General features: G+C 37.0%; 2 protein-coding genes, 1 long non-coding RNA gene and 6 other non-coding genes across 12 annotated transcripts; 8 read left to right on the forward strand and 1 right to left on the reverse strand.

The window, feature by feature from the left end:
* Nucleotides 1-619: 619 nt before the first annotated feature.
* LOC147643475 (uncharacterized) lies at nt 620-9,341 on the reverse strand. The gene is made up of 2 exons (XR_015271966.1): nt 8,849-9,341; nt 620-760 (listed from the first exon to the last, which is right to left on the reverse strand). It is a non-coding gene; the product is annotated as an uncharacterized LOC147643475 (long non-coding RNA).
* On the forward strand, nt 2,086-3,046 carry LOC110189099 (uncharacterized). The gene is made up of 2 exons (XM_020959077.2): nt 2,086-2,666; nt 2,742-3,046. Exons 1-2 carry the CDS (start codon nt 2,187-2,189, stop codon nt 2,766-2,768), a joined length of 507 nt encoding a protein of 168 aa, XP_020814736.2. The 5' UTR covers nt 2,086-2,186; the 3' UTR covers nt 2,769-3,046.
* bip1 (THAP domain-containing protein bip1) lies at nt 3,265-20,605 on the forward strand. 4 transcript variants are annotated; one of them, XM_020959072.2, is made up of 4 exons: nt 3,265-3,327; nt 17,149-17,301; nt 19,098-19,380; nt 19,450-20,605. In XM_020959072.2, the coding sequence occupies exons 2-4, from the start codon at nt 17,150-17,152 to the stop codon at nt 20,281-20,283; spliced, it is 1,269 nt and encodes a 422-aa protein (XP_020814731.2). In that variant the 5' UTR covers nt 3,265-3,327; nt 17,149; the 3' UTR covers nt 20,284-20,605. The 4 variants fall into 4 exon arrangements, with proteins under 4 accessions (XP_020814731.2, XP_020814732.2, XP_086690122.1 ...); XM_020959073.2 differs by lacking the exon at nt 3,265-3,327 and adding an exon at nt 16,156-16,471; XM_086833996.1 differs by lacking the exons at nt 3,265-3,327; nt 17,149-17,301 and adding an exon at nt 16,156-16,471.
* TRNAL-CAG (transfer RNA leucine (anticodon CAG)) lies at nt 3,670-3,752 on the forward strand. The gene has a single exon. It is a non-coding gene; the product is annotated as a tRNA-Leu (tRNA).
* On the forward strand, nt 4,734-4,816 carry TRNAL-CAG (transfer RNA leucine (anticodon CAG)). Its single transcript has one exon. It is a non-coding gene; the product is annotated as a tRNA-Leu (tRNA).
* TRNAL-CAG (transfer RNA leucine (anticodon CAG)) lies at nt 7,361-7,443 on the forward strand. The gene has a single exon. It is a non-coding gene; the product is annotated as a tRNA-Leu (tRNA).
* TRNAL-CAG (transfer RNA leucine (anticodon CAG)) lies at nt 13,159-13,241 on the forward strand. Its single transcript has one exon. It is a non-coding gene; the product is annotated as a tRNA-Leu (tRNA).
* Nucleotides 13,394-13,476, forward strand: TRNAL-CAG (transfer RNA leucine (anticodon CAG)). The gene has a single exon. It is a non-coding gene; the product is annotated as a tRNA-Leu (tRNA).
* Nucleotides 14,174-14,256, forward strand: TRNAL-CAG (transfer RNA leucine (anticodon CAG)). Its single transcript has one exon. It is a non-coding gene; the product is annotated as a tRNA-Leu (tRNA).
* Nucleotides 20,606-21,725: the final 1,120 nt, after the last annotated feature.

Consider the following 21,725-nt stretch of genomic DNA (forward strand, 5'->3'; position numbering starts at 1 on the left):
GATTACAACATTATATAAGTTTATATGTATACATATACATACGTATATATATTTATATGCGTGAGTAAACAAAAGCCAAAGCGGTACAATAAATAAAAACCTACAACTTGCTGTGTGCAGTTTTTTTTTGCAATGCAATTTCTTGGAACGTGCCAATGCACATTTTTTACCTCTTTCCCTCCTACACCTTTTTCTGTTTTTTCTTTTGACCCACTTGGCATGAGTAAAAAAACAACAACAAGCTAAAAAAAACTTTAAATATATTTTCACTCTTTTGTTGACCTTTTAAAATTAACCAAAAAGAGTTGGTAGCGATTTACAAAAATTATTACACCACAAAACCTTTTTTATTAAGAGTAAAATATTTATAATATAATGCAATATATGTTCCTTAACGTTTTTACAATTCTGTGGTCTGTTTTGTATAATTAATGACCGAAAAATGTTCTCGTTTTTTGAAATTTCGATATATAAATATATTATTTACACTCATTTATGAATTGGAAACATGAGCATATAATATATATCTTGTTTTAAGATTTCTACCTGTACGCCTCTTCCCACGCTCTTTTTCACTGATTTCAAAAATCGGTTAAACAAAGCATTTTAATTTTCCATCGTTGAACTTGAAAAGTTGTACGTGGTCGCTGAGCGAAATGAGAATTCTCCACCGACAATGAGAGATCTGCGACCAATTTTCGTGACTTTGCGTGGGACCAGCGACCATAAAAGCCACACGCCATTTAATTCTCGGGTTAATCTGTAATAAATATATACACACATATGGGCATCAGTATATAGCGAAATTCGTTTTAGTTAAATTACTTGGAAACGTGAATGAATCTTAGGCATTGGCTTTATTTGTCTAGAAAACTGTGGGCTGCAAGATTGAGACTGAAAAATAGTCGTCGGAATTGGAATTGCCCTTGAACTCGGTAAAGAGAACATAACTGGGGGTCATTTTAGGAAAATTAATCTTATAGATGGACATTTTGAGAGTTTTTTAGTGAAAAATATAACTATTTACAAGGTGATCTCTATAAGAATACAATTCTTTAAAGAGTTTATGTTACAAAAGATTCATATTTGATTTTGGAAAGTTTAAGAATCTAGAAACATATCAGAAATAGGTATTGTCTTCCGATCTTTAAAAAATAATGAAAATAGTATATAATCTTGCAATTTATCAGAGTATACGGAAATATACTGAAAATCAGGGAAGCTATAGTTTGTTTCCATTAATGTACTGATTGTTTTTATGGCGGATTTAATATATATAGAAGTCCGGTTCAGCTCTATCCATCTTAATGATAAAAGACTGCAATTGAAGTAATATTTGAGAAGTTTAATGTAAATATGTTCAAAAATAAAAGGTAGTAATAGAGGGACGAGTGTATGAACAGGGCTAGATTAACTCGGCTGCTGGAGTTGATCAAGAATATATATTTTAAAGGATGCATCTTTGCTTGACAAACTTCTGACTTAATAAATAATACCCTTCAAAGGTATAGTACCAACATTTGATGTTACAACATTTGCAACATGTTAACAAACTGTGACAACTAATTAGCAGCAATGTCAGATGGAGTGCACACACAGTGATTGATTGCCAAGCGATTGACACTGAAAAGAGTTTCTCGTTCTCAGATCTCGGGGGGTGCCAGCAATTAGTGAAGCTTACTTTTGGAGTCACAATCAGGGACGGAGCCATTTGCATATGACAGGGGGGAAATACTGAGACGACAGACAGTCAGAGATTAAACAAATCCAAATGCGAATCGTGAAAAGCCGTCGGCCTTTTGGTTGCCTTAAAGAGTTGCAGATTTCTTGCATATTTGCACACGGACTTACAATAAATTGCAATTATGCAAATTGCCCGATTCGAGCTTTTCGAGCGATTCGGAGCCAAAGATGCCAGACATTAATCATGCTGGGTATTTAGCAATTATTGATATTGACGGGGCGTGTCAATAGCTGGGCAATGATAAATGATTTTGGCATACTCTCCAGCCCTGGAAAAGAAAAAAAAAAACTCCAGCTTGCAACTCGCATTCGATTGAATTCGATTCGATTAATCGAGGGGTCAAGTTCAAAGGCAAATGGAACTTTAGTTGGCCTTGTGTTAATTGTCGTCTGGGTGGAAAATTATATATAGCATCTGCTGTCATTAGAATAAATCCCCAATCATGGAGAACTCCAATTCCAAAGGCAAGGAGATCCAGAAGAAGAATAAAGTGATCCCTGGAGAAATCATTCCTTTGCTGAAGCCCATTCGCAGTAACCCATTTTCCGCCAGTCCTAAGCTCAACTGTTTCATGGTAACCGTGATCCGGACAAAGGTGTGGACCAATCGCTATTTCTTCAACCTGTCCCGTCATCCCAAACAACTGCCAAATGTCTTGGCCACCATCTTGGTGGCCGTCCGCTGTAGTAGCTGGCACAACTTCTTCGTGTTGATGCCATCCAGGGAATTTATGCAGTGGCGATATCGCTTCCCCATGGCAAAGATTAAAGCAATAAAAGATGACAACTTGGAGTGTTCAACGGATCCTGCGGCGTCCCGTAAGAAGTCGATAGGAAGTGGTTCAATTTCAAAAAAGAAAATGGGTCGGAAGCAAAACAAAAGGAACAAGTCAACGATTCCTCGTCGTGGTGCAGCTCGCTTGGTATGTGATCCAATGGGGAGCAAATGTAGGAGATGATGTAAACTATGCCATTCTTAATCTTTCACATCATTTCAGGCCCTTGAAAAAAACGAAAAACCTTAAAAACCCCACCAAGTTGGAACTTTCGAGTCTTGAGAGTTCTAATAAAATCGAGGATGATGTTGCAAGTAGTGAAAGAGATGAAGGAGAAGAAGAAGATGAAGAATTTATAGACAAACATAAAACAAAATCAGAATAAACTTTTAACCCAAAATACCAAACATCAAAAAATACAAATAAAACAGGCAAATAAAACACATTGCTTATCCTATGTTTATAAATGCAAATTCATAGAAATTGGTAGCATAAATAAAATCGCCTTTTTCGAATATACTTTGACATCCTACGAATTTTAAACCTTAGCATTTGATAACTAAAATAATTTTCAAATCTTGTTAAGAGTAAGAGACCTAAACAAAGTAAGCAAAGATAATTCACTCTTGGATTACCTTTGTAATTAGTAGTACTAACAATAAGTTTTGTTTAATTAAGTTGTGGACAGAATGCTCTTGGAAATGGAATACTGGGATTAATAATTATTGATTAAACGTATCAAACACAAATCTTTAGCAAATATTTGAATATATCCACCAACCAGAATCAGGACTATTTGCTGCAATTTGTAAGTCATTTTTATAGCCTCACTACTCTCCGTTTTGACCACCAAGGTGTTATTTATTCCTACTGAAACATATAGAAAATATAATCCATAAACACACGAAGGCACACGAAGGTAAAAAGGACGTCCAGGGGTTATGCGGACATTAATCTTTTAGCTATTGCGGACGTTGATCATTGTCTATTTAGCGGTCAAAGCTGGCCGGTCATCGAACTAATTATGGCATACAAAAGTAAACAATCGGCCAAAAACAATTGTTTTCTTGACTTTGATTTGTTTTGCTTTGTTTGCTTTATTTTTTTCGGCCGCTGCTTAGCTAGAATTTTTGGCACCCGACGGAAACAAGTCAGGATGGCCGAGTGGTCTAAGGCGCTGCGTTCAGGTCGCAGTCTACTCTGTAGGCGTGGGTTCGAATCCCACTTCTGACAAGAACTTTTTGCTTTTAATAATTTTTCTAAATATTATTTTTATATTTTCTAAAAATTTACATTTGGTTTACATATCAAAATGTAATCTTTGTATTTTTTTAGAGTTAGGAGACTCGAATAAAATCTGCTGTTTACTTCTATGAAATTTCTGCACGAACATAAATGTAAAACGAGTCTCATGCCAACTTTTAATTTATTTAATTTAGAAATACTTAAGAATTAATTAGCATTGTATGAAAATTGTATTTGGCTCTCGTTACTTTAGTCAGGTCGCAGTCCACTCTGTAGGCGTGGGTTCGAATCCCACTTCTGACAAGATATATTTTTGAAACATTTTGCCTTTTTCTTAAGTTTAAATAATTTATTATTATATATTTATTGACATATATTATTTTTATACCCTTGCCGGGAATTTAGAAGCTTGCAACGCACCGAAGTAGTAATATATATATTCTTGATCAGTATCAACAGTCGAATTGATCTATTTATTTCTCTCTCCCTCTCTCTCTCACTGTCTGTGTGTATCCCTCTCTTTCTCTCTCCCTCTATGTCTATATTTTGCGAAATGTGTATCTCTCTCTGTGTATGTATAGAAATATCAATTTCTCCCTCTATTTCTCTGCCTTTCTCTAGGTATCTCTTTAGTTCTCTCTCTCTCACTTTCTCTGTTGTACTCTCTCCTCGGAGACTATAAATACAGGGCGCTGCTGTCGCTCTGACCTCATTCTGTGCGCGGCCTTCCCAGTGTTAACATCGCTAGTGGTAGTGATAGTGTTTGGCCTTCGACTCCACCTGACCAATGCAATGGAAAATAAGGAAATGGAGAAGTAGTTGCTTTTTTTGATCTATATAATGTCTTCCCTCAATAATAATATAAACAATTAGGTTTTCTATATTTATTCTCTAATTTTCTTAATTAATCAATTTATTAGAATCGTTTTCTTGGTAACAAAGTGTAAATTCACACTCGTTACTTTCATGGTCAGGATGGCCGAGTGGTCTAAGGCGCTGCGTTCAGGTCGCAGTCTACTCTGTAGGCGTGGGTTCGAATCCCACTTCTGACAAGATCTTTTTTGCCTTCTTTCGTATTTTTTTTTTTTTTTTACTTATAGAAAATTTTTATAAATATTTAAGAGTATAAACTTGAGGTATAGTTAATATATTTTGACCAAATAATTTTTTGTTATATTACTCATTTGAAAACAAAGATTATTGCCACTTCTTGAGTTTATTATAGGTTTGGTCTGGTTAAGCAATCAATCTTTCACACCACTCTGAGGATTGTTTTTCAATAAAAGACAAAAGCCTCTGCCTTCGATCGCAATAACAATTTTGTATGTACTTATATACTTGTATTTCCACTGTATTCACATGATATTGGGTAATCAAAGGGGGCATTAAAGTGCATTAGGCGTGCCGCAAACGTCGGCTTATCACGTCCAAGCGAACATGGCTGCACTGCCACGAGGAGGAGTCATTCATCAAATGTCTGACCGTGAGGAGGTGGCTTGTTTGGCGGGTCATTAATGGGGCAAATACACTCATACAGGTTTATGACCAGAGGAATCCCCACTCGAAACCAGCTGATAACTGCTATAAAGCCCGTCCAGACCTTGTGCGACAAAATGCTGTCGTCGTCTCCCGTTTCGAATGTTGACACAGCCAGTTTCCGCAATTCCCTGCATTTGCATAAATATAATATAAATATATAGAGAATCAACGGAACTGACCCAGCCAGATGGCATTGAGCTCCTGCCCTGGAATCGGAATCAAAATCGGAATCAGAATGAGAATCGGAATATAACTGTGTCAGCTTTGATTTGCTTTGTTTACAAACAAAACTGGGAAAGAGAAAGAGAAAAGTAAACTTTACTTGACTGTTATTTTGCTTTTTAAATTGTGTCAGTTTTAAATTACCAAAGCCAACTGGCATTTCTACACCTTTGGTGCAATAATGTCATAAGAGAATTGGAAATACACTTGAAAATATTCAAGAAAAATATATAGAAATTAAATAAAAAGAGGTAACTTTAAATATAAATTTTCAATGAAGAAATCTTAATGGGATTTATAAGGAAAAGTAAATACAGCCACATTTGAAACACTTTTTCATACGAAAATTCTTAGTAAATTTCCATTGGCAAATCTTTCCCTCATTTTAATGGGTTTTTGATGCATTCTAAATGAATAAAAATTGCGTGCACAATTGTGGCTTGACTTGAGCATATTGGTTGACCCATTTCGATGATTATAAATGAGTATAACTTATCAAGCGATTCTTTTGCCTTGGAACTAAACTGGGTTTCACTCTTCCCCTTCAACACCCCTACTGCATTATATAATTGCTTATTTTAGCCATATTACAGGAAAGGAAATAAGGCAACAAGTTCAATGGCAAAAAAAAAAAACATCATTTCACGTAGCTTGTCAAAACATTTTTCAATACGAATTGAAATTGAAATTTGAATTTTTCACATCGAGTTGTGCTCTCGCTCCTTCGGTTTTTGGTTATTTTCCTTTGATAAACAAATAATTAGCGGAAAAATGCGCAAATGCAAATTACGTCCGTTGGCAGATACACAGACATATGTATGTCTGTGGGCTCACTGCCTTCTGTCTCTCTGACCATATCTATTTGAAACTATGAGAATGAATATGTATATTCTTGTCGGCGTCAAGTCAAAGGCAAGGCATACACAAAGACCATCTATTCTTTGGCTAAAAGTACGAATATCTTACTGAACAGTGTCAAAATCTAATTTGAATTCTTTCACTAGGAACATTTTTTTACGACTTCCTTTGGGGAAAACTGTCGTCAAGTGCTGCTGCTGCTGCTGGCTAGCAAACTCATTAAAATATCCATTTTCCAAAGACCAGAAAAAAGGAAAATGTAAACTCTCGCAGCGAGCAGTCATAATAAATAATACGAAATATTAAAAGACAACAAAAGAGTTGGCCGCCGCCTAATGAGAAGGGTTCGGTTTGGTTTTTCTCGGTTCCCATGGCTAGTGCCACGCCCACTTCAACCGGATTATTATTAGCGCTTTTTGGCCCGAATCGAGGAATGCTGCGGGTCTTGACCTCTTTTTCCAGCTACGTTTTTTTTTTTTGTGTTTTTAGGAAGTTAGTCCGCAAAGATATAGATATTAGCGCCATGGCGCAGTTCTTAAAAAAGGCCTTATTTTTATTCTCTTTTGTTAGGCGCCCAACCCAAAAAAAGAAACGCGGAGAGATAAGATTTATCTGTATTGAAACTGACATTGTAAACAGATTGTCGGCATTTGTACAAAGTGCAGCTGATCGAATCGATTTAATTTGCAATTATTCCGTCATAAAATTGCACAGTTCTAGTTACTTAACTTCCAATTAGCGCTGTAATACCCGCAAATTAACGTTTATAATTATTACCTGAGAATACAGAGACAAAGTTTATATTTCTCAAAGTTACCACCCAGCTAGCAAGAAAGTTGAATAATAATTTGCATAAAACCAGAAGTAAAGCTACATTATAGCTTGTTACTATAAAATTGTATAGCAACTCCAGAGCTAAGCAAATGATAGAGCAAGCGAGTGGGGTAAAACGTGCTTTTGGCCTGCTCATCCCATGTGTCAGGATGGCCGAGTGGTCTAAGGCGCTGCGTTCAGGTCGCAGTCTACTCTGTAGGCGTGGGTTCGAATCCCACTTCTGACAAGACCTTTTATTTTATTTTATTTTTTTTATTTGTATTTTTATTCTTCTAATCAAATTGTTTATTTTTTCTGGTTATTTTTGGTGGGTTTTTAGTGGCCCGGAGCCAAGAATAACAATTTGATTGTGTGCATGTAAATAAATATGCGCGTGTGAGCATTCTCTCAGTTTATGGCGTAAACAAAAACATGTGCGAAAGGCCAAAAACTTCAATCAAGTGAAATGGAAATTGAACATGAAAATGGAAAAACATGTGGGAATAAGTAAAACAAATTGTTTGGCCGAAAGAACGCAGGCGGCAGGTCAGGCGGATGGAACATATGTATGTATAAATGTACAAATGTATGTATGCTTCCCGGAATTGCCAAAATTCCGCAATTGCGGCTCCATTGGGGCTCGCAGATCTGAAGACTACGTGGGTGTCGCATTTGTTTAGATTTTGTTTTGTGTTTTTGGGGAAAATCAATACCGGTAATTTTAATTTGATTTTAATAAACTTGTTGCCCTGATAAATTACAGCCATGGAGGTGGGAAGGTGATAACTCATGGCGCCTCCCCTGTCTGTGTTTAACATTTAAATTACCCATTGTTTTTTTACTCTTTTTGCGGGTAATTTATTCGTGGAATTGATCGGCTGCCCTTTCAATGATTGACTTGACTTTTATGTGAATTTTTATAGGCGTTGCATTGACGTGTGTATTGGGCCGAAAAGCCCAAAAAGAAATCCCCCTAATTGTATACAATGTCAGAGTTTATGACTCTGCAGAAATACGCCTTTATGTTTGTTCACACACAAAAACAGAATCTTAAGTGCACACACAAAAAAGTTGACTTCTTTACGGGCTTACCGCCAGTTGTAATTGTTGTAAATGTTTTTATATATTAATTAAAACATTTTGTTGTTGGCTGAACTCCCAAAAAATTAATCATACCAGTTTCAGGTTAGTCTAATGAATAGTTTCCAAGTAATCCCACACAAATTCCTTTGAAGGTTGCGGAAATATTAAAAATATATGGCTTTTTAATTTTGGTGACCAAAATTACGACTAATAAAACTACATTCTTGTCCACAAACAATTTTAGAGGTGTAAATATACTCAAAAAAGTATTTGAGAATTTCAAAAAACATCAAAATAAAGATATGTTTGTTTTACAAACTCAAAATCTTTATAACTGGAATTTTATAAGATTATTTATGAATTAAAGTTTTTGTTTTCACATGTGTGACTCAAAAAGTGTTTTGTGCTTACTGATTGCTTAGCAAACCTTTGTTTTATTTAATAAAAACCTATCTTTAGTAGAGCTCTTTTTTGTTAAATATCTTTAAACTGTATCTGATAGCTCAGATATCCCATAAAGCACGTTTCTTTCAGTGTATATATGCATTTTTTGATTGTGTGCAACTTACAGTGTACGCGATTTGTGTGCGACTTGTCGGCGTTTTTCAGATAAGCAGCGGAAGCTGTAGCTTTCGGATTTTCGGGACTCTTGGATTATCTTTTGGGGGGAGGGGGGATGGGGTTAACTTTTCGAAAATTCCTGCAAGTCAATCAACCCGTCAGTTATGCTTCTTGATATTTCATTTTTAGCTTTTTCGCTTCTTTGGCTCCTCGACTTTTCGCCTTTTGTTGCCTGGTATTTATAGACACACACATGGAAGCGCAGCCAAAATTAAAGCGTATACGCACCAAGGAAACACACACACTTCACACACAGGCACACACACACAAAGAATTTCGTAATTGCACGGCCGGTTGGGTTTTTAAAAAAATCTTTCTTACATTACTAAACACATTTTATAACACGAATTTCGTTTTATTTTATAATAAAAATACACACACCGTAACGTTTTATTGTTTTTAACCGCGCGATGTTGACTGCGACGCTGCCGCCAGCTGAATGCAGGCAGCGACGCAGCGCAGCGACAGAAAAGCTAAGCGATCGCACAGTGGACCACGAAGTGTGTAAGAGCGGGAGTAACTGAGTGTAAATGAGAATAGAGTAAACGTAATCTAATTTCGGTGGGAGAGTGAGAGTCTTTCTGCTACGCTCACGAAGGTTCCTATTGTAAAGCCCTGTATGCACTACATCCCTAATAATATATCAAATAAATATTATATGTATATAAATATATTTATTTTATCATTTTAAAGTTTAGGGATAAATAAACTTTTTAACCCACTGTCCGATCACTGGATTAGCTGAGAGCGAGAGCGACTGATAGCGCCGAGAGAGCAACCTGCTGCTGTGAGAGTGAGGGCGAGAGAGTGGGTGAGCCAGAGAGCTTCAGGTTTGGTTGTTTATTGCGCGTCTTCACCAAAAGTGCGAGAGTGAGAGTGGGAACGAGAGAGAGAGAGAGAGAGAGAGTGAGAAAGAGCAAGTTAAATGCGTGGGCGAAGACAACAGAAACACAGACACACCCACTATCTTACGGATACACGCTCACACACACATGCTTATTTTAAACCGCTGCACGTGCAATGCAAAAACTCAACAAAAATAATAATAATCAAAACAAATGCAAGATAAAAGATATTTTAAGACTATCTTTTATAAAACCTTAAAAGCGTATATTTGGATTGAGTTTTTTAAATCTTAGTTTCTATATAATAAATGAAGGCATTTGATATACATTGTTTTCTAATAAATATTCCAAAATATGTTAGGTAATAATTACAGATATTAATTAATTTATGAATTTTATAATTACAGTCCCTGTTTTTCTAAAAACCTTTACATAAATTCCCTTTTTTGGTGTACAAAAGAAAATTTGGTTTTTTATTGAAATTTTTTTGATTAAAGAAGGTTTTTTTTTTTAGTAAAAATCATTTTGTTTATATTTTAGAATTTTAATAGACTCTAAAAAAAGATCTTAATCGTTTCAGAAACAAGCTTTATTTTAGGGAATTGTTCTTAGATGCTTTCTTTCCACTTCGCCTTACCCGTTTTAAATTTTAAAATATATATATTTCTCCTCCCATAACGTATACGCCCCCGTAATAATTTGTTTTACTGCAGCCATAAAAAAAACTAAGCAAATAAATCCGAAAAAAATACCACAAAATTATTTAAGCTGCCAAAAGTCGAGACAATAAAACCTGTTAATTAACTTTGTACAAATTTGGCAGAAAAGTGTCGCGACAAAATAGCCATATCTAATAAAATAAGAGGGAGTAGCAATTGATTAATGCTTCGCAGAGTCTTTAGTTATTTTAGACCCTCCTCTTTTTATATTTTTAGTGCTTTTTATATACCCTATACCCTTACCAGCGTCTCATAGTTTTAGGTAGAAGCTTGTCACGCTGTGAAGGGATCATTTTCGACCCCATAATTCATATATATTCTTGATTAGGATTAAGATAAAGTATAATTCATTTGCAAACTGCAAGGGTATATAATCTTCGCCTTCTTGAAGTTATTTTCATTTCTTGTTTTGTTTTGACTTTGAACTTGAAAAAGAACATTGACTTTGAGGGGTAGAGTTGGTTTAAACAAACACTAATTGAAACGTCATGGGGAGCTCTTTTGCTTAAGTTTTCTATATTACAGCACCTGATTAATGATACATTAATGTTCATACTTGTGGCTTTTTTAATATAAAGATAGATTATTCATTAATATCTTAAAGTAAAGTATAGTATTTTGAGGTATTTATTTAAATAATGTATCTTTACTATTTATATTTGAGCTGGAAAAGTGTTTTCCTCTTCACTATTTAATTATTTATTCATATTAATAACCTTTAACATTCCCAAAGACAACTCTTTGTTGAAAGTCAAATTCCCAATCGCAGAGATAAATCTATTTTTTCTAAATCTAAATCCAAATTTAAATATGAATGCAATTATGGAAAAACTCCATAAATCAAGTCTCCCATGAACCGTATGTCGTTTAAGCTGTCGAATGCTCTCGAATGGTAATTTATCACCTGGTATCACAGTTAAATAAATTAAGCAGGACGTACTCCCCACCCAAATAAATAAAAATAAACAAAATATCTTTATGCACCCCTCAAACTCAAGTCAGATTAAATCTTTGTAGCCCGGACAATATCTTCATTAAACGATTGGTTCTACAAGGTAATCTGGCAGGTGATTTTCGTAGCGAGTTGTTGTTAATCCCGGTGTTAACTTAATCCGAACTTCATTTACACAGAAGACTCCTAGATGGCAGAGGCCTCCGATCAATGGTTGATTTTAACCTTTGTGCGATTGTGTTAACAACTCCACTGACAACTTGTGGCATTACTGGCCGAAGGAGGAGGTGGAGGGGGGATTTCTCCATTGTTGACCCACATTGGTCCCCAGAATTGTTATGGTAATTTACAACCTCCAGTTAAATATTTCAGCTGCACCCAACTGCAGCCCGCTGTGCGGTTGCTTATACGCGTCTACTTGTATTGTGATCGAGTTGACAGTAGCACAAATTTTGATTGATGACGCCTGATTGACATTCGGGCAATTTGCTAATTCTATTTCGACTCCCAGCCAGAAATTGTGTCGTTTCTTTTTTGTGGGTCACTCTGTGGTTTCTTTGGGTTGGGAACATTTCTTGCACTAAAGCGATCATTAATCATAATGAATGCGAGTGCAATTGCCATCAGTCTGAGGTAGTCGTTGAAGGGGCTGCCTTATGCTATTTATGCTATTTGCTAACTGCCAGATGTTAGCCGTTGCTAACAAGTAAATTAATAAGAATTATGTATGCTGGGTGGCTGTTAAGAGCGTAAACTTTAATTAACTTGGGCTGTCAGGTCGAGTCGGGGCGATTAACATACGCGCATGCCTATCAAGTGTCTGCCATCAGTCTATAAAAATGGAAAAAACACGCGTATGTTGTATATATGTATATATATATTCACTCGAGTCCAGCTCCAGCCAAGGCACTCAAAGTCAAAGTGGAGCGGCAGCGGTTTCAACTAATTGAAATGCATTGAAAGTGCGTGAGACCAGTAACTGCAACTGAAACTGCAATGTGGATGCACTTGGGGAAAATGGGGTATATTATATCAATTTTGCATTGAATTTACATAAAGTCTGACAAGGTTTATAAGGTCTCAAAAATAAACTGTTTGGGTTAAATTATAAAGCAAATTCAGTCACTTTTTGCAAGTACATATCAGCTCTAATTAATTTATATAGCACTTGATATATTTCCAAGTGTAATAACAAGCTGATATGAATGTTGCTGCAGCTGCGTGTGAAATGTCAAGCGATTCAGACTTCGGCTAGTTGACATTTGCCAGTTTCGTTGCCTGAAAACCACAACTTAATTACTCCCGTTCGATCGTTCCCGAAAATTGTAACATCATTTATCGGCATAATGTCCAACTGCAATTATTTTGTTGCACAACAATAACAAAAAAAAAAAGTGACACTTGCCAATCTTGGACGGTGTGATGTATGACGTTGACCTGATTCCGTTTGTATTTTTATTATCATTTCCATCTGCTGCATGTTGATTTCGTCCCCGTCTCTCTGTCTGTCAGCCGTTCTGTCATTACAAACACACCTTTCCGTGACGCGCCAACCGGCAATTTGTCTTTGCCTTTGGGGCGCCGTTTATAATAATTCATTGGGAAAGCTTTGCTCATTCATATTCGGGTGTGGGCAGCAAGTTCAAAGTGTTAAGTGTGGTGTGGTCAACATGTGTAATACGCGGCGTATGCTTAATGTTGCCAGCGAATCGGATTGGTCTTCTGACACCTCAGCGAGCACAGTCAGGATGGCCGAGTGGTCTAAGGCGCTGCGTTCAGGTCGCAGTCTACTCTGTAGGCGTGGGTTCGAATCCCACTTCTGACAAGAATTTTTTGTTTCTTAATTTATTTACTTTTTCTAATTGCAAACACTTAATTATATACAGTAAAGGTATTTCTTAATTATGTAATTAAGGGAAAATCCCAAATATAAACGTAGTTTGCTGTGAGCAATTTCTCGTACTCGCTACTTTAGTAGTCAGGATGGCCGAGTGGTCTAAGGCGCTGCGTTCAGGTCGCAGTCTACTCTGTAGGCGTGGGTTCGAATCCCACTTCTGACAAAGATATTTTTGCAATATTTTGCCCTTTTCTAAACTTTAAATGTTTTTTTTTATAAATATAATTATATATTTATTAACATATATTATTTTTATGCCCTTGCCGGAAGTATACTTTTATTTACAAGCTTGCAACGCTTTGCAGTAGTAATATATATTCCAGATCAGTATCAAGAGTCGAATTTATTTATTTATTACTCCTTACCTGTCTCTCCCTTTCTGTCTGTCTCTCTTCCTCTTTGTCTGTCTCTCTCCCTCTATTTCTATATTTTTCGTAATGTCTATCTCTCTCTGTGTATCTCTTGAATCAATCAATATCAATTTCTCCCTCTCTTTCTCTGTCTATCTCTAGAGGTATCTCTTTAGTTCTCTCTCTCACTTTCTCTGTTGTACTCTCTCTTCGGAGACTATAAATACAGGGCGCTGCTGTCGCTCTGACCTCATTCTGTGCGCGGCCTTCCCAGTGTTAACATCGCTAGTGGTAGTGATAGTGTTTGGCCTTCGACTCCACCTGACCAATGCAATGGAAAATAAGGAAATGGAGAAGTAGTTGCTTTCTTTGATCTATATAATGTCTCCCCTCAATAATAATATAAACAATTTGGTTTTCTATATTTATTCTCTAATGTTCTTAATTAATCAATTTATTAGAATCATTTTCTTGGTAACAAAGTGTAAATTCACACTCGTTACTTTCATGGTCAGGATGGCCGAGTGGTCTAAGGCGCTGCGTTCAGGTCGCAGTCTACTCTGTAGGCGTGGGTTCGAATCCCACTTCTGACAAAATTATTTTGCGGCTGCCAAACTTTTACTTTTTGCATCTCTAAGAATCCTGAAACAATAATTTCCATTTATTTGGTTAATCAATAAGCTAGAATCAAATACTCTTCTCAGGGGCGCCATAAAAATTACAAGTAAATCAATTTGTAGCCGCCTAATTGTCGATATTCCAATCACATAATCGGCTGCCAGTCAACGATTGCCCCCGGTTGTCGGGCAGACAGATATAGATATAGACATGGAGACCACACACACACACACAACTCCCCCCCCCCCCTGGTCCGATCCGATCCGAATCCCATGAGAATTATCGTCGTCTGGCATCGCTGCGAACACACAACTTCAAGTCAGAGTCGGACTCATACCCATTCGGCTCAATCAGACACTGAAATTAAAATGCTGACTGAGCGCGATTTCCAGATGCGGCCCACACTCAGTAGTTGTGGTTCTTCCACAATTGTTCTTGGGAAAACAGATCAGGACCATCTGTAATTATGCTTCTCTGTGCGCTCGTAAAATGCAATCAACTGGCCACAGACAATTGACAATTTGGTCAGCTACAAAAGCAACAAATTATACAAAAATTATTTGATATAAAAAAAAAGCATCATTAAATTGTAGTTGTTAAAGTTTTTATTGCATTTGTTTTAGCACTAGCTTTGGCTTTGGAAAATTAAGGCGGGTCTGGCCATAACCAGGGAATGGGTCAATTGACAGGCGACAGAAGCTGCAATTTCCATCACCAGAGACAATGCAAATGGACGTCTCGGGATTTATGAGTGATGTGACAAGTGGATGCTTATCTGCGGCTCAACGCCCCTGTTTTTTCCAAGGGGTTTTCCTCCTTCGCCTGATGAGCGGCCATTGAAATTTATGACTTCGTCGAACCGCCAATTGATTGGCTTTTAAACAGCCAAATGAATGCTGCCACTCGCAAATTGCAAAGCCATAATTAATGTCCACAAATCGCTTGAACGCAAAACGCCCGTACCAACACCTGCAGCTCTTTGAATTTTCAGTGTTTATTTATGGAAAAGCTTTTAGCACATTTTTAAAAATTAATTTGGGGATGGAGAACTTGTCGCCGCAGCAATGCTACAAATTTATTGCAGTCAGAATTGATAAGCGCAATTCCTATCTAAATGCTAATTTCTGATGGAACGCTTTAAAGTTAAATATTAATTAAATGTGCTAGTCGGTATTGGTATAGTAGTTATCTTTATTTATGATTTAGACATTTATTTTTATTAAAACATTCTACAATGTTGGAACTAAGCATCATATCAAGATTTTATGTTCTATAATGAGGTTTTTAAAGAGTGTTTGGATGTTAAATTTATTTCTAATTAATAGAAGTAAAGGTATACTATTTTTATGCCCTGGCAGGGTATTGTAATTTTACTCAGAATCTTGTAACGCTGTGATGGATTTATTTCAGACCCTATAAATCATGTTCTTGATCAGGATCAAATCGATTTAAAGCTTACTTATGATCGATTTCGGATTCTATCCTTCTTGGCATTCTAAAATTAGTTTCCAATCTTGTTTTGTAATATATTCTGCCCTTTTATTTTCTTGCAAAACGTCAATTTATTGATCACTTTCTAAAATGATTATAAAAATTAAACGTATGTTTACCTTTTAACAATTTAAATTTTTTTAAAAACAATGGTATTTTTTGGAAATTATAATTTCCTCTGACCCCTATAAGGAGTGTTCACTGTCCTGCCTTGAGCTTTTTACAGATCTCGCATAAAAAGCTACCACCCTCTTATTGGCGCTCTCTCTTGCCGAACCTGAAACCAAGCTTATGCACGCCAAAACGAGTGCTTTGCGAGAACGCGAAGAAAGCGCCAAGCTTTCGGCTGGCAAGCGCCTTCGAGTGACGCACGCTAAGCTTTTAGACAGTCGCTGAAGTGACGTAGGGCAGAATGCAGAACAGGGCCGTAGAGCCCCCAACTAATTAATAGATTAGCAGTGATATTAAATTGGATCCCGTTGAAATCAGTCGCATTAATCGAAGCCGCCCCATCGGATTCAACGAACGACCCTCGCGTGAAAGCTTACCGGCAACGTTAGTTCTTTTGGAAAAGCACACACGTTCGAAAAGAATCTGTAACAATAAAAACAAGAGGAGGGTGTTGAGGTTATTCAACCCCACGAGTGCAGCTTCAGTGAGGCAGAAGTGACAGAGAAAGCGCAGCACAACAGGTCAAAGGTGAGTTGCCTATTTACTTAGTCATCGCAGATATTGGACAAAGAAAATTAGAAGCCGCTAATTCATTTCATGGCATTTTGTAAATGTTTGACCACGCGGGGAACGTACTGTAAGCTCCAGTTTTACTCGAAGCTTTTTCATGGCTGTGCATTTAATTGGCGCAGCTTTTTGGCTTAAACTGACTGCACTGCAAAAGCTTTGATGAAGAAAAAGATGCGAGAGAGGGATACCTAGCTCCCCAGGTTTATTCTTGCACCAAGTATAAATGTATATGTATGTATATGTATATAATTTATATACTTATGTATATTTTTAAACGAAATATCTCTGTGTAATTTGTACACATTTTCCAAATAATTGCATTCAGTGCTTCCCTTGCTTAAGATCTTTTTAACGCTTAAAGTTATCAATTGAAAGATTTTCAAGTATTTGATCTCAAAAGGTATCTACAAGATAAGATAAGACAGAATTTTATCAAAGATTAGGTAATCAATTTTTTAATGACCTTTAAGGAAGATTTCAAGTAACTTTTCTGATAAAGTAAGAAGTGATTTTTAGAACTTGTCAATCTAGGATATTATTTCATTTGACGAAAGACCTGAATTGAATTTCTATACCATTGAATTTCGATTCGTTTTGAAAATCTGGAATTTTGGAAATATTCATCTTCTTTTCAGCATGAGTAATTTGCGAATTTGTCAGGCCATGTCCCTGAATCCCAAGGTATCCTCACCTGGATCGGAATCTGTATCCTCGAGGGTCTGTATGATGGGCTGCCAGCTGGAAAATCCCAAGGAACTGCGACGCTTTCCCGTCCATGATCCCCATCGGTGAGAATTAACAAGAACAACAAGCTCCCTGAGGGCTCTTCCAGAGCTCAGTTTAAACCTGTTATATATCCAGTAGATAGAGAGAGAGGAAGCTTTTCGATCCGATCGAAGCTCGTATCAGAATTAATGCCCATTCGCAATTCCCGGTTCCCATCAAATCAGAAGCTTTGGCCTCCGCTCAGCTCTTCCCCTTGCCTTTCCCCCCCCCCCAGCTCCTCCTGCTCGCTGCTTCTCAGTCAAAAGGCCATTGAACTTGCGCGCTTGTTGTCCGCCTGGAAATGCATCGTTTTTAATGGGGAAACATTTCAATGCCATGGTGCAGAAACTGCAGCTAAAAAAGCAATTCCATGGATGATGCCGCCATTATGGGGGAGTGTAGAAGTGGGAGTCGGGGTCGGGTTCGGGTTCGGGGTGTTTTTCGCAGACTCGCGTCTATTTTTAACTCTCACGCTCTCCCGTAAATGCAGCAAATGCGTGAGGGAGAGAGTACACCACCCCCCACCCCCCACCGCCCCAGAAGCACCGCGCTCTGCTCTGCTGGCCGTGAAGTTCTTTCATTTTTTCTTCGTCTCTAGTTTCGCAGCAAACAGTTCCGTCTACCAAAGTTATTTGGCATTGGCCATGGAGTTTAGGGTGGACCAGTTGATTATTTATTGATTAAAATATCGTAAAGTATAGAAATTTAAACCCTTCATATTATTCTTCTATATTGCTAGAAAGCTTTTGTTACAAAATATTCAAAGTCATTCCTTTATTTATTAATTTTGGTATTCTTTAAAGTGAACTTTGATACCGTCGCTAATCTAGCTGACATTGAACAGTTCCCTATTTTTATTATCAGAAACTACCTACTCACTTTCATCATCTAAAATATACGTTTTTGTTGACATTTCAAAAATGTACTTAACTCGAGATAAGAAACTGAGATTAGAAAGGCTTTTTTGTGTGATTCATTATCTTTATAAGCTTTTGATTATTCTTAGAGCGTGGGAAAAATATTTCAATAGAGTTATTAATGGTTTTCTTTAGTGAAAAAGGGTTTATATTTATTGTATTTACATTTTTATCAAGTTGAAAAATGGTTAATTTGTTTAAATCTTCATAAAAATCTAGAAATCTTTTAGTACGTTATTTACGAGGTAGCTAAAAACAAAGTATCTACATTAACTGCAACTCCTAAAATTGGGCACACCCTAATATGCTTCCATTAAAACGAGTAGCAAAACAATAACAACAAAACAGGAGGAAGTTGACTTGAGCAGAAGCTGCAACAGCAACAACAACAACAACGACAACAAGAACAAGAACCAATGCAATTGCAATAACAAACTCGCGGCAAAACATCCGCTCTGGCGGAAAGAGCGAGCGAAAGCACAACACTATCTCCCTCGCACAACTCTAGTAGCAGAACACCGTGTGTGTGTGTGTGTGTGTGTGTGCGAATGAAAGGCACCTGTGGGGAGCATAAATAAGAAGCTTTTTGCAGAACTTTCGAGAGAGAGAGCGTGTAGCAAGTCGGATCTAATTGAAAGCTGCAGCGGAAAAAGAACACAACTCCAAATGCAGTTTTCCAGTAAACAAAGAACCGCTCAACCGATCGCAACGCTCTCTGGCCAACGCACGCTCTTTCTTCCCAATAATTGGTATATTTGTGAGTTTGCAGAACGGAGTGCTAGCTGGTGTTGTGGTTGTTTTTTATAAATGACAGAAGAGCTTTCCTGGAATCCAAAGAATTGAACTGAGCTTTTTTTATAGCTCCGGAGCGATTTAAATTGTGGAAATTCATTCAATTGCAGCTGCCAACTCTGGCTGCGTCACTTTGGCATCAACGAGAAACGCTTGGATCAGCTCGGCGGCCTGCAAAAGCTGCGCATCTGCCTCAGGCATTTTAGCCAACGCGAAGAGATGGCCAAAACCCGCATCAAGATGACGCCGTTGCGCAAAAGTACCAAGGGAATAATGCTAACCAATAATTCGGGGTCTTTTGGAAGCATGGGAACAGCAGGAGGAATAGCTGCAGGAGGAGGAGGAGGTGCAGCCAAGATGGTGGTGAATAGCAATGCCATACAAATTGAAGAGGTGAGTTTGGTCAACAATTTTGTTAGAAACTTTATCAATATTTATATAAATTATATTTTGTAATTGCAGAAACCAACCAGAGATGTGGATAAACCACAGCATCAGACCAAGAAACCATTGACTATTATGGCCACTATGCCGCAGCGTTCCCATTCAATTAGTTCCTCGGCCTCCAGTGATGTCCAGTCCATCAATTCAGACTACGAGGCTTCATTGCCACTCTCCACCTTGGTGGTGGATAACAAAAATGGGAATAATACTCGAATTGAGAATGGACAATCGAAGAAAAGGAAACTGTATCTTATTACAGAGAAATCCGATGAAACCAATGGCCATATTTTGGAGACCAATGGACAGCCGAAGAAGCGCAAGATGTTCGTGGTCGTAGAGCAGGAGAAGGAGTCATCGACTGGCAAGAAACTAATGATAGTGACTGATAAGCCACAGGCTGATCTCACCCAGCATTTGGAGAAGTTGCTACCGGAGATCTTGAATCGCATACAGGACAAGGATAAGCAAAAGCTTATCAAACCCACACCAGTGGTGGTGAAATCCAAACCGGTGGTTGTTAACAACCCGACAATTATCACTAAACCCCACATCACATTGCCGCCCAAAAAGAATCCCACAAATTTTGTGAAGCTGGAAGCGAGTCCTGTGCCCTCAAATGCCGTTCAAATGCCACTTCCCATACAGAATAGCAAGCCCAAGGCTATGGAGGAGGAGGAATCACTTAATCCTGAAGAGATTGAGACTAATATTAATCTATCGCCGGATTTCCGTTTCCTTATGAAGATCCTGCCCAAATTGGAGCAGTTGCCTGAGCCGCACAAACAGAATGTGAAGCGTTCCATTCAGATTTTTGTGGAGAAAAGCTACAGTATCTATGGCAAAAAGGATTAATCCAATCGATTAAGCAGTATTGAAACTATGATTTCATTTCCATACGAGTTTCCCCCATTGTCAGAAAACCATTTTTCATTACATTTGTCCAAGACTGAAGCAGAACCAATATTAATTATTTAAGCCAGTTTATGCGGAACTGAAGCAGCTCCTAATTTAGATATCGATCCATAAAATTTGATATCCAAAAAATTTGATAGATATTACCCGAATAATTGGCGATTTCTGGGTAGATTTTGAAAGCCATAAAAATGTAAATCTTAAGATTGAAGTTCTTTCTATATTGAATATATGAAAGCAATTTGCTAATTAAGCATTAAAACTAAATGAGTTTTTACTTGGGGAAATAATTAAGCATACCAAGAACCCATTTAATAAACAAAACACCTTGATTTCTTTTATCGTATCTTTTTTGTTTTTTTTTTTTGGTTTGTTATGTTTTTTTTTTTGCATTGTAATTCCAAAGAACTTTATTTAGTTTGAAAGCATTTTTTACGATCTCATCCATTCTTTTCTCGTTTGTTTACGTTATAATAATATTTAGTAAGTCTAATGCGGGTTTATTTAGTGTGTGGTTTTAGTTAATACAATGGTTAGTGTGTGTTTCATTACGATTTTCGTGTATGTGTGTAAATTATGCAAGTTTCTCGACTTTCGGCATCTTTCGATGGCATTTATTTTCTAATTTACACATTCTTCTTGCTGACAAAAGTTAGTAAGTTGGCTTAGTATCGTTTTCGTTTTCGTTAGTAATGCTAATGTGGCTAAATGTGGTTAATACGCACACACAACACACATATATGCATATGGGTTAATTACATATATACAGTTAAACAATTGATGTTTAAACAACACTTTGCTTTTGCGAATCGAGGAAACCAAAATTGTGTGTGTTTTCTTTTGTGTGACCTTTAATTATTAGGGAACTTTTTGCGTGCTTTTTTTACTGGATGATGAGGAGATTTTCTACATGAGAGGAGAATTTTAATTCCATTTCGAGTGCTACATATATTTATAATAATATATTCTTTTTACAACATTTATCAAATTTTCCCACACATAAACTCGTATATTCGTATATTTTCGGTTAAGCTTTTTTGCCTTCGATTTATAGTTTTCATATATATATATATGTATATATTTCGTGTTTGTTAACTACTTTTTTTTGGTTGTGGCCTACAATTAGCATTTGGGATTAGCATATCGAGTGGTTTGTTTTTACATGCTTTTTTTATAAGAAAAAATATTTGCCTTTCTACCGAAACATTTATGTCAATCATCCTTAATCCTTCATCAATGAGAAGCAATCACAAAGTTTTTCTCTACGTCGATTACAATAGGTATTTACATAGTATTTTTTTGAGTGTTCTGGAGTGTCCTGGGTTTAGTAAGCAAAACTACATGCTACTTTTTTTGCGGTCCAGATGAAAATGCTCCTCGTT

Source organism: Drosophila serrata, unplaced genomic scaffold, assembly GCF_035046125.1.
Source record: "Drosophila serrata isolate PLE 108 unplaced genomic scaffold, ASM3504612v1 contig_272, whole genome shotgun sequence".
NCBI classification, from domain to species: domain Eukaryota; kingdom Metazoa; phylum Arthropoda; class Insecta; order Diptera; family Drosophilidae; genus Drosophila; species Drosophila serrata.

Excerpts from the sequence above, each read along its gene's own strand:
- LOC110189099 (XM_020959077.2), top strand. The coding sequence starts at position 2,187 with ATGGAGAACTCCAATTCCAAAGGCAAGGAGATCCAGAAGAAGAATAAA. Across the intron at positions 2,667-2,741 it reads GTCGTGGTGCAGCTCGCTTG|GCCCTTGAAAAAAACGAAAA; the intron begins GTATGTGATCCA and ends ACATCATTTCAG.
- bip1 (XM_020959072.2), top strand. The coding sequence starts at position 17,150 with ATGAGTAATTTGCGAATTTGTCAGGCCATGTCCCTGAATCCCAAGGTA. Across the intron at positions 17,302-19,097 it reads CCCGTCCATGATCCCCATCG|CTGCCAACTCTGGCTGCGTC; the intron begins GTGAGAATTAAC and ends ATTCAATTGCAG. Across the intron at positions 19,381-19,449 it reads ATGCCATACAAATTGAAGAG|AAACCAACCAGAGATGTGGA; the intron begins GTGAGTTTGGTC and ends TTGTAATTGCAG.